This window comes from Schistocerca piceifrons, chromosome 1, assembly GCF_021461385.2.
Source record: "Schistocerca piceifrons isolate TAMUIC-IGC-003096 chromosome 1, iqSchPice1.1, whole genome shotgun sequence".
Classification (NCBI taxonomy): Eukaryota; Metazoa; Arthropoda; class Insecta; order Orthoptera; family Acrididae; genus Schistocerca; species Schistocerca piceifrons.
Window position 1 is genome coordinate 1,064,519,233 of NC_060138.1, and position 13,069 is coordinate 1,064,532,301.

The 13,069-nt window shown below is 37.5% G+C and overlaps 1 protein-coding gene across 2 annotated transcripts in view; it reads right to left on the bottom strand.

The window, feature by feature from the left end:
* The window catches only part of LOC124755725 (trafficking protein particle complex subunit 11), a 121,985-nt gene that overhangs the window by 60,440 nt on the left and 48,476 nt on the right, over nt 1–13,069 (bottom strand). For both annotated transcript variants that reach the window (XM_047249047.1, XM_047249046.1), the window contains exons 11-12: nt 10,688–10,895; nt 10,392–10,594 (exon numbers count right to left, since the gene is read on the bottom strand). In XM_047249047.1, coding sequence (XP_047105003.1) covers nt 10,392–10,594; nt 10,688–10,895 — 411 coding nt within the window. The remainder of the gene's footprint in view (nt 1–10,391; nt 10,595–10,687; nt 10,896–13,069) is intronic.

Consider the following 13,069-nt stretch of genomic DNA (forward strand, 5'->3'; position numbering starts at 1 on the left):
TCCATAGAAAAGGTCAGCAAAATAAAAAAAGTGAAAAGAAGCCTATACAATGAAAAACGAAAAAATCAGCTGGTTAGGAAAAGCAAAAGCAGTTTAGATAAGGAAGCCAAAAGAATTGTTGGTATAGCAGCTGAGATTCAAATTCCTGAGCAAATTGTGTAAGGAATTAAATCAAGCTACAGTAGCCTTTGTTATCACGACTTTCATCGTGGTTGAATCACTGATATCAGTGACTTACACTATCCTCTACTTAACCTATCTTTAGCACAGAAAGGCGTAAAATTTGCTGCTCTAAAGCCTTTCGATAAATTACCAGCTGAAATAAAACGTCTGAAAGACAGCAGTAGTAGCTTCAAAAATAAATTCAAATCATATCTCCTTGACAACTCCTTCTATACCATTTTAAAAAATCATTTCTTATGCTCTTGACACATTTCACATCATAATGGTTACCACAAGATTGATCAATGGACATGTAACTAACTCACTAACTCACTGAAAATATTCCTCCTTGATGTCTTGCTGTCTGAAAGTAGTGGCAATCTTTTATCCAGAATGTAAGTATTTTCTTGGCCATATCAAATCTGTACCTGCCATTCTCCTGCTAGGTACCCTTCTTGTCACTGTCAATGCCACATCCATATTTTCTTGTCTAATGGGTTCACAGCCTCAATAAATAATTTAATGATTATCACTTTCTGCTTAAAGTTGCTAATTTTATTCAAATTCTATGTTTGCTTGGATGGCCGTCTCCAGCAGTATCTGTTATACAACAATTATTTTTATTTGATATCCTTCTGCCTTAACCTAAAACAGACTTGTATTTACAGTTCAGACATTAAATAAATTCAAGTGAACAGACCAACAGGTACCTGGATAATATAAGACATACTTTCTGCGTGATACAATAGAGTGAAATATAGTTGCTATGTGAAAAATATTACTTTTGCTTATATTTAGCTCTAACTAGTATGGAGCACTAACAACTTTACAAAAATGGTACCATTATTATAAGATAAATTGAAAAATGGCAAAAATTGCCAAAATGAGCTCGTCATGATGTTGACACGAGTACAAAGCATTAATACAGTTTCAACTGCAGTGAAAATGTGAGAGAATATATGTAAAAAGACACTTATGCACAAATACATCTTCATGACTACATTGTTTCAATTAACTGCATTGTACTGGCATTGTAGCTCATGTGTTGGTGCAGTGTAGTCAGCTGAGACAATGTAGCCATGCATATGCATGTACACGTATGTGTATGTGTGTTTTGCACTAATTACTTCTCAAGGAGGACATCTGTTGGAAACAACTTAGCTTTTTTTCTTTGCTGACACCTTGCAGTTTTTCATTGTTTACATCTTTGATCTGTCTTGTAATTATCTTCAAAAAATAGTTCTTAAGACTGTGTTCCTGGCAATATGGTCTATATTAATTTCATTCATCACTAAGTCAACTTCATACTCTCTTAAAGAGCGGACTGGAGTCAATATGCCACAGATTAAGGGCCCTGGAAGAGACTACAGGAAGTTTTGACAGCTATAAAGTACCATTTGTTCAGAAATTGATAAACAGAATCACTAGTGTCCTTGTGGCATAAATTATTGTTGCTTTGAGTTACCATGTAATGAATGTGTTCTATGCGGTGGCATCATATTTTTTGTTAAGAGAGGTTCATGATTTGTCTGTTGAATACATCTGGGATGGTTTTGGGTGGACAATCACTGTTTAATTTTGAAAAGGACCTAGTATGGCTAACTACCACTGGAAATTTATGACTAAAATGTATCTAAAATCCGGGGAACTGTGGAAAACAATTGCTGGCAGTGATGAAGATACAAAGAATGTACATAAATAATTATCCACATATACATAACTGTAAATTCATCTGCATAAATAAAATGTGTAATGCAGAAGTAAAACTTTGTAGACCAATGGCAGCTAAAGAAGCATGGTGAAATTTATAATCGGCATTTGAAGATAAGTGTTTATCTAGTTACATCAGGCTGCTACAATGTTTCATGAATGTATGACTGGCTTCTGAGAAAAATATGGAAGCATTGTGTCAAAAATTATGTAATTTTCTCAACATATCCAGAGCACTGGTATGGAAATATGATGATTTGATAGTTGTCAACACACTAAGTGGATATCCAGCAGATTATGGCATTTGAGAAGTCAAGCATCAATATTACTAGTTATTTTGTAAGTCAGCTGTTAATTAAGGCTGAACAAAACATCACTGGCAGCTAGTAAGCAGAACGGTAAACATCAGAAGTTGAGCACCAGTTGCCATGTGCAAAATTCCAAGTTGTTTAAATGTCATAAAGCAACTGAGTAGAGAACTAAGAAGAAACCAAACATGTCTTCAAATGCTGCAACTACCTTGAAAACTGAAACTGAAAATACAGTCTTGGAAAAAAACCACACACCACAAAGGAATTATCTGAATGGGATCTGAATGGGCTGGAAATCAATAGATGTGATGCACATGTACAGACAAACAAATGATTACAATTTCAGAAAAACTAGATGATTTATTCAAGAGAAAGAGTTTCACAAATTCAGTAAATCAATAATTTGTTGGCCCACCTCTGGCCCTTATGCAAGCAGTTATTCGGCTTGGTACTGACTGACAGAATTGTTGGATGTCCTTCTGAGAGATATTGTGCCAAATTCTGTCCAGTAGATGTGTTAGATTGCCCAAATCCTCAGCTGGTTGGAAGACCCTGCCCCCAATGCTCCAAACACTCTCAATTGATGAGAGATCCAGCGACCTTGCTGGTCAACGCAGGGTTCGGCAAGCACTCTCCCCATGTGCAGACAGGCATTATCTTGCTGAAATATAAGCCCAGGATGTCTTGCCATGAAGGGCAACAAAATGGAGCATAGAATATCATGGGCAACAAAATGGAGCATAGAATATCATGACATACTGCTGGGCTGTATGGGTGCCACAGATAACAACCAAAGGGTTTTCCTATGAAAAGAAATGGCAACCCAAATAATCACTCCTGGTTGTCGGGCCATATGTCTCCAGACATTTCTTTGCTCATCATCGGGGCTCAATTCGAAGAACTCATCACTGAAGAAAAATCTACTCCAATCAATTGAATTCCACACTGAAGATGTTGGACCTGTTTAGGAATATATTGACCTCTACCTATTTTCTGTATGGGAGCCAATTTTAAGAGCAGAGAGAAGATGTAGATATGAGCAGCTCTCTGTCTCCAACGGTTGCCAATATATTTGTGGAGAGATCTGAGGAGGAAGCATTAATGTCTAGATAAAAACTCACATTTCTTCATGTATGTGGATTATACATTTTTCATCAGGCCACATGGTAGAGAGAGGCTTAATGAGTTTCTTCAACACCAAGTTCACCATGGAACTGGAAAAAGGTGGCCTGCTGTTGTTTCTAAATATTCTCATCAAAAGGAGAACAGATGGGTAGTTTGGCCACAGCATGTACCGCAAACCCATACACACTGATTTATATTTGCAAACCAGTAGCTGTCATCATCCAACTCACAGAATTGGAGTTCTGGAGAGAATGGTCCGCAGGGCACACACCTTGTCAGACCCAGATAGTTTAGTAGCAGAAACAGAGCATCTACAGTTAGCATTCTACAAGAATGTAGACACAGCCAAAGAGATTCAGGAGGCACTTCAATGACCTAAAACAAGATTGAGATAATGCAAATACTGTGGCATACCTACCCTATGCAGGACCTATTTCCGTCAGAATCAGCAGGATCCTCAGGATGCTAAACATCAAGTGTGTATTGTGACTGACTAGCAAGATTAGGGAATTTTTGGGGACTGTGAAAGATGGCATGGGACTAGACAACTAGGAGTTTATCATATACCTTGCCAATGTGGCAAGTCTTACATTGGCCAAGCAACCAGGGCAGTGGACATGAGATGCAAAGAACATTAGAGGCACACACAACTAAGAGAGGCAACAATATATGCCACTGCCATGCACAGACTGGAGCACAGACTGGAATTCACTCATTCCATGAATCATGATAAAACAAGAGTTCTGGCACATACTTCCAGACACTGGGACAGTGTCATAAGAGAGTTGACAGAGATAAAGGTGAAGGAAAACCTCATGAAACATGACTCAGTAGAGCCTGGGATCCTGTGCTGGAATTGCTGAATAGGTGATGGAGTCAGCAGAAGCACTCCACAAAAACAAGAACTGAATGTGTGGACATGGGAAACAAACCCCAGACAGAGCACCAAGGGCACCAGGCCAAAGATGGAGTACCTAAGTTTGTTTCCACTGGAACTGACTGTAGAGAGGGAGGCTGCAGTTATAAATGCTGGACCTGTTCCACTTGAGTAGTTGTCTCAGGTAGCACCTGATGAAGATAATTAGTTATGTTATCAAAATATCGCACAAGAATGGCAGTGATATCAGGTAGAATACCCAACACTTCAAAGATGTCAACTATGTTATTTCTTTGCTGACACCTTATAGTAGTTTATTGTTTTCATCTTTGATGCCTCTCATAATTATCATGGAATGAATGGTTTTGACATAATGATTCTGGCAATATGGTGTATGTGAATTTCATTCATTACCAAGTCAGCTTTATAATCTTTTAAGGTCTGATTAGAGTCAATACTGAATAACATCATTCAATAGCTTGGAAGTGTCAGATGCCATTCCCTTGAATCTTCCTTCTCCTTTCTCACCTCTCCCACTCTGCTCAATAAACACACACCCTAATGTGGTTGAGTTCTGACATAATGTAGTCAGCTGGGCCAATAAACCAGTGCAAGTTTATGTTTGTGTCTGTGTTCCTGCAACCAGCTTAGCAATAGTTTCAGTCTTGTTTACGTGACTGTCACAACTACTCTGCAGCTATCTGATGAATTGTTACCCTTACTCTTTCCAGTACTTACATTCCATCACAGACTTTCTAATAGCCATTATTGTATATGACATTTTTGTGTATGATTGATAACAACATTTATATGGTAGTTTACGTTGATCATTTTTTATTGGCACATGCTTTGTCCTCAGTTGTATTCAAAATACATGGTGCTATATAGGATGTAAACAATAACTGTTTACAAAGTACCCTGTGGTGTAGGTGAAGTCATCATCAACAAATTGATACAGGGCCTTGTGGCCTATCAAGCTGGAAAACAGGTTCGAACCGGCATATTAAAGCCACCTCAGCTACAGCGAATATGCATCATACAAGATTTTGGCCAAACTCATCCTTGAATATTAAAAACCTTCTGCTCTTTTATTTACAAAATGTAAAAATAGGTGCAAAATGTTGTAAATTTTAGTACCATAAAATTATTAACTAAATCTTTCATCTGACCTTCTCACAATGGAACTAGTAGGCTTGTATGGGTTAAGCTTAAATTTATTTGTAAATTTAATTAGTTTTTGCATAATGTTTACATATGTAATTTTTGAAAACGTTTCTCCCGTAGAACAGTTGCTTTTTTATTAGTTGAGAATGAACATAAACAGTTGCAACGGCAAGAAACTTCTTTTTTTATGAGATTACCGGTTTCAGACTGTTTTAGACCATCTTCACACCTCACACCATGATGGTAGACGGTGTCTGTGAACGGAACAGGTGCTATGACTCCACGAATGCTAACTGTTCAAGCGTCCAGTTGGCGTTCGTGGAGTCATAACACCCGCTCCATTTACAGCCACTGTCTACAATCATTGTGTGAGGTCTAAAGATGGTCTAAAACAGACCAAAACTGGTAACTTTATAAAAAAAGAAGATTCTTGTAGTTGTAACTGTTTATGTTCATGTTTACATGTGTCTTTTTCCTTTCCTTGCCCTCACAGAGAAGTGTAATTTAATCATGTTAATAAAATAGCTGACTAAGCTGGTGGCATAACAGAGTGAGAGGATACCGAAAATCTCATGCAACACACATGCGCTGTAGCTTATGTGACTTCTGCAGGTCAATTTTAAGCTGTTGGATTAAAGTGTACTGTATCAAATTTCCTGCCTCAACTTCCCCTACGTCACTGTGGTATATTGAAAACATTTATACCCTGTTATATGAAGACATATGACACATTGTCAGTCATATATCTTAATATTTTTCACATTGCAACCATGTGCTATGCAGAGTGCTGAAAGTATGTCATCAATTAACCACGGACCTGATGATCCATTCACTTCAGCATATTTCCCAATCACACTGTGCTTATGGTTTGTTTTAAGTTGCTTCACAATGATACTACCCTCAAAACTGGCCAAAAGTAAATGAATCTGAATGAAGTTTGCAGCTGTAGGCAGAAATTAGGACTTTTACAGCATCTTTGCAGAAATCTCCCTCTGCTATATGGCTTGTCTATTATTGAACATTTCCTTTCCCAATGACCTGATCCTCACCTCATAATACACATGTTAAATTTCATCTCATCTTCAAGGTCAAACATATAAACAGATTAAATAAGAGAATTCTTTTTGAAAATTGTAAGATTACAATTTACTCAAAAAACTGCAAATGGTCTCAGTTCTTACAGTATGTGGGTCTCAGTGACCTGCCATGCTGCCTCAACCTTCCCACACCTTTCCCCCTTTCCTCCCTGAGGAAGGAATTAGCAGTTGTGAAAGCAGAGAATATTTTTTTTCTTCTTTTAAAGGCAGCTTTGGAATTTTGATCCTGAAGGTTATTTCTGGCCTCCCATTCTAGTCCCTTATAATTCTATATTAGAAGATTAAAACATACAACCATGGGAATAGGAATGTCTACAGCTTATGCTCTTTTTTTTAATTAGCTTTATAAAGTCTCAGAATTATCAAGATATGATATGGTTCAAAATCATGACTCTTTGGACCTTGTACACTTTTAAATGTTAACATTCTGTAACAATTTAATCCCTTCACTGACATTAAATTTACATTCTTTGACTACATCCTACTCTACACCTATAACTCCATTTATTCTCCAAAAGCCATTTGAGGTATTTAGCACAGAATACAATTGTTTCTCATTATATTTAATCCCACCTTTCGTTTCTGCACCATCAAATGATGAGCGGGATAAACAACTGTTGGTAAGCCTCTGTAAACGTTCAAATTTCTTTGGTTTTAGCACATGCCCATACGATCAAATGTATGTAGGAGCAAATATCTTGCTTCGCTTTCTTCAAATAAGCATCCAGAAAATTGTAGTAGTAAGCCTTCAAGTGATATGCAAAGCCTTTCTTGCAGATGTTCACATGCTGAATAAAACAAACATGTGGCAAAACACATACAAGTATTTCCATACTTTTCTCTACTATCTTTATTTGGCACGGGTGTCTGTGACAAAATAATTAAGAATGATTTGGTCATAGATAAATTACATTTCTATAGTATCCTTCCACTTCCTTTCCATCTGGCTTCTGACCTTTCTGGAACTACTTCGGTGTAAACTTTCATATTCAAATTGCTTCAGATGCTTATCCTCTTGGGATCTTACAATTATAGCTTCTTCAAGTGACTCATTTCCAATTGTGTGAAAAAAATAACAGTTCTTCTAGCTGCTTAAGCACAATGTTACCTTTGCTTATGTTGAGGGTAAACAGTTTGTCATTATATAAGTGTCAATTCATTAGTAGTCCTCAGTAATTGGCAACAATTTTCTGACATCGCAACTTCCTTGTACAGTGTATACAAAAGGGTCACAGCTAATTAGCCTACCAGAGTCCTCAGTCTTATCTATAAGGTAAAAAAAAACATGAAGAATAATGATTACACACAAGGGGTACATCCAAATATACTCTCATGCAAAGAGATTTCTGCATATTGCGAACAATGTACTAAATGCCTTTGTTATGAAGTCTTAAATTCCCTCACAAAGTATGTAACCTTTTCTTGTGTTCACTAGGTGGCACTACAGAACTGTGCTGAGTGCCTTCTAAAAGTCAAGGAACATGCCATCCACCTGAAGGCTGCTATCTGTTGCCTTCTGCACCTCACGGACAAACAGAGCAGAGAAAACTTCATGTGTCCGCTGCTTGCAGAATCCATGTTTAGTTCTACAGAGGGAAATTTTTGGTCTCTGAGCATAAAAGTTTCTATCCTTGGGGTTCCTGTTCACCTAACTGAGAGGAGGGAAAGAGGCAGTGCTCCACACTTCTGTCCACATTAAGCCCATAAAAAAATTTGTGGCAGTTTCATTTTAACGATTGTCACCCATCTTACATTCTATTACCTTCAATTCCACGTCATGCAGATTTGTTTTGAAGAATACCTTCACTAAGTATATCACTCATATCACACATCCTTTTTTAGTTATTATCTGCGTAGACTTGAGTGCAAACAAATCTCAACTCATAGCCTAGTGTGATATCAATATGGGTCAAAATCAATTCAACAGCTCTCATTATCCATCCAACTTCCCTAACACTTCTCTGTTTTTCTTTTTTACAGCCAGCAGCACAATAAATATCACATAATGACACGATTATTAGAAAGATTCATCAGAATAGCTGCTTATAACAACCACTCTTTACTCATCAACAATGTAGGAAAAGACAGATTGCTACTTACCATAAAGAAGACATGTCAAGCCGCAGGCAGGCACAATTAAGACACACACACACACACACACACACACACACACACACAGCTTTCGGCTGGCCACAGCCTTCATAAGCATAAGAGATACACACATGAAACATGCATGATTCTCTCTCTCTCTCTCTCTCTCTCTCTCTCTCTCTCTCTCTCTCTCTCTCTCACACACACACACACACACACACACACACACACAAAGCAAGAACACCTCATGCACAAACGACTGACAACTCCAGCATCTTGGCCCGGAACGCAACATCTTGTGGGATGCAAGCAGCAAACTGGAGTAGGTGGGGAAGGGATAGTAGTGTACGGGTGGGAAGAGAGATGAATACTGTCTAGTGGAGTGTAGGTTGAGGCCTCAAACTATGATAACATACTGTCCGCACATCCTCCACCCAACAGTTTCCATTCCCTCTGTCCTATCATCTTCTCCCCATTCTCATCTCTGACCCTGTTTATTTGCAGCCCTCTGCCAACACTTCCGTCTTTCCCCACTCCTCTCCTTTCTTGCTCCTTTTTTCCCCACTTCCCTGCCCCACAACCTCCTGATGTTGTGACTGTTGGCAGTCTAGTCCCTGCACACCCCACCAGACAGCTTTCGTCTTTCTCCCCACTACCATCCCTTACCCTTTCCTACCCCTTCCAATTTGCTGCTTGCATCCCATGTGATGTTGCATTCTGGCCCAAGATGCTGGAGTTAGTGGTTGTGTGTGTGTGTGTGTGTGTGTGTTGTGCTCGCTTTTTGTGTGTGTGTGTGTGTGTGTGTGTGTGTGTGTGTGTGTGTATTTCACTGACGTAGGCTGTGGCCGAAAGTTGTGTCAGTGCCTTTTAATTGTCCTTTCTGCTACTTGATGTGTCTTCTTTACGGTAAGTAGCAATCTGTCTTTTCTTACAATGCTGATATTGCTACCTGGAGTTTCCATTGTTTAATCTTTATTCATAACAGATCATTTCAGCATTTATGCCATTGTCAATTACCTGCAAATACAGTTTGTGTGTGAATGCGAATGTCATTTATATTAAAGTTTCTATATTATACTCACACCTAGAATGATATGATGTCCATATTATGTCATTGGTGAACTGTCTTACAACTGTCACTGTTTTGATAACTTAAGCGAATCAAGATTAGTTATTATAAGCAGATATTCTGGTGCATCTCTCTTATAACTTACTCATTAATTTCTGCTATGTGGACGTATGATGTATTTCCCTAGTACCTAAGGGTATACTGGTCATTTGCCATATCTCTGCTGCAGTCACATTTCATATTATTACTAGCACTGGTGCCTCTTGGACCTTTTTAAAAGTGGCACAGTTCACAAACAGCAAAAAAATATAATACAACATTAAATTACAAAATACCTCAAGGCGTTTTGCAAAAACCTGTTTGGTTACTGGTTTGTGCTGAACAATATACACAAACATTTTCATAAATGAAGATGACGTTATTCTCAAAATCAAATTTTCTATGATGCAATAATTTTTTAACCTGGAAACACTATCCAACTTCTTCACATCAGATGTGTTGTAAATTTTTTAAGAATAAAGACTTCAATTAGTATAAAAATAAGAAACTGCGCACACGAAAGCAAAATAGCACATTTCTATCAAGCAAAGTAAGACTCTAGAAATAATCTGACTATTACTTCCATTATCTTCAATGATTAAATGAAAATAAATGTATTTATTAATATGGCAAATTTTCTCACCAAATTAGATATTTATTTTCAATCAGGTAAAAACAAGTCAAAGTTCAGACTACAGGCTGTGATATCATACTGTTTATAAATTAAAGTACGAAACTTTTGGCACCTGATAAATACTTCAATAACAACATTTTCATCAGCTTGATACTTGGATTTTGTGAAGCGAGCTCTGCTTTCAATGCAGGATGTAATACTGTTCATTTCTACAGTGACGGTAAGAAGTTCTGCTCTGGATGCTTTGCTCCAGAGATCTTTTGCTCGAAGCCCTTCCTCAGGTGTTATGTTAGGCTCAGGATCAGGAGGTAACTTCTAAAAGAAAACAAACAGTAAATAGCCTGTGAAACTGAAAACAGATTTACTGATGATTACACTACAGTAACAAGTCTATGGTTTGATACAAACCTTCAGAAGCTTTTCTAGATTGTTGTGTATCCTTATTTTTTCTGGTAAGGGAAGCTGAGTTGTAGCAGCCAGTGCTTCAAGGGAAAGTGTGATATAGTCCTGAACATTAGCCGAAAGATAGGCACAATTCAGTGCACGAGTAAGAATGTTTGTGAGCAAAAGCCACCATTTCTCACTCCGATAATCCCATAGCATGTGTGAGAGTAAGCTGTTAACAGAATTAAATCTTGTGATACAGCACTGTTACATTTTAAATACACTTAACAAAGTTCAAGTCTATTTATACAATACCGCTGAACTACTCAGAGAAATTCATAGAGCTAGATTTAAGTTTGCAGCATATATGTACCAAATTTGTGACATCTGATAAAACAGTGCCATGTGGTTCACTCACTTTCACGTTTTATTTATACTGTATCATCAAATTAAGCAAAAAACAGAGGATATCAGTCACACAAATCAATCTCATTTAATGCCTACAGAGGGAGTTCACATGAAAGTAGAGAGCATATTATATTTCATACAGGAAACTGAATTTTATATCAGTGTCTTGGGAATGAATACTAAGATAATTTTGTAGTCAGGCAATTTATCATTAAATTCAATACACATGTAATTCAAACACTGTTGACAACAAAGAGCATTTTTTGTCACCTCATAAAATACACTAAAAAGTCAAACTTCTATGGATAGCTTGAATTATTGATTTGGTAATGAAGAGGAGTGAGTGAGAGAGTGTGTGTATTTTATGTGAGTGTGTGTGTGGGGGGGGGGGGGAGGGCTAAAAACTGTAGCTGCAGACCAAGACTTGAATGCAATGCAAACGCTCACAAGGATTTAGACTGCAATAGTTAGGCACAGATGAAACTTGCATAGGACAGAACAGCGAGGAGAGTTAATAGTTGTGCCTAAAAACAGTGCAAATGAATTTCTGCAAATATCTGACCAATAATATGTAACTGATGTAGAATATGTTGGCAACTGGGGAAAACAAGAGGAGCAGTAGATAATAATTTCATGCCAAGAAAAACAGCATTATCAAAACAGTTCACTGATGAGAGAAACATATGGAAGTTGAAAGAGTGTCACACTAAAATTTGAAAGGAAACCACAAATAGAATGAAAATGCAAACATGACAATTTTTCCTAAAACAAAAATGTCTCTCTCTTCTTTCTGAAAATCATAGTTCCTCAGTTTTTAATGAAAAAGGTTGCTTTGAAAGGAAACCACAAATAGAATGAAAATGCAAACATGACAATTTTTCCTAAAACAAAAATGTCTCTCTCTTCTTTCTGAAAATCATAGTTCCTCAGTTTTTAATGAAAAAGGTTGCTTTGAAAGGATATCAGCTCATACCACCAATTGCACACTGACAATTGCCACTGTTGTACTGCTTTTCCAAACAAAACCACCACACTACCACAGTTCAGAACAGCCCTCATAATTGTTCAAAAACATATAGCCCACCAGTGAATGCTACTGACTAATAATGATGATACTGATTTGCTCATTTTATTCCATGTATAATTATGCACACCCTCTGTAAATAAACTAATTAATCACTACATCTAGCAGTCACAAATTTTGCTCATACTCCTTAAGATTATCAAATGCTTCTTGGAACTCATGAAGTACTTGCATCTACTTGACTGCCTCAATTTAAGGCTTTTCAGGATGTCATGTGAGAGAAGTGCGAGTCAGGTGTCACAAGATCAATGTTTTTGGAATTCATGATGGTTGACATGGAGGAGATCATTCTGTTCAAGATACCTTATTACATTTGAACTCAGAATACGTTTTAAGATTCTACGAAAAAATCATTGTCAAGGATACCAAATGGTAGCTCTCTGGATCACTACTACTAACCTTCTTGTAGACAGGTGTAACCTGCACCTTCTTCCAACTACTCGACATAGGTTCCTGTTCGAGGTACCTGTGATGGATTAAAGTTGACAGACAGATTAAATTGGGGCAATATTCCTGGCTTTTCCTTCATAAAGCAACATTTGAAAATCGAGTTATGCAATTCTGCTTTTGATTTGCTAATCTCAATTTCAGTTCTAGTCACATCCATAAGTGACTAGGCACTAACTTTGGTGTCACTAACAGCCTTTACACACAAGCAGAATTTCTTTCAGTTTTGTAAAATATTACTTGACAATATCATGCTGTTGCTGAATGCTTCATGCATTGCTCTCTCGACAGCCAAATTTGTTTCATTCAGCACCTATCTATCTGTAGCCACGTGCTTTATTTTCCTTATTATGCAGTAATCTCTGTTTCTTCAGAACTGTCTTCACACTGACTGTATACCACAAATGTTCCTCTCAACACATATTGTTCTACGGGTTACATTTACACCTAACACATGGTCAACAATT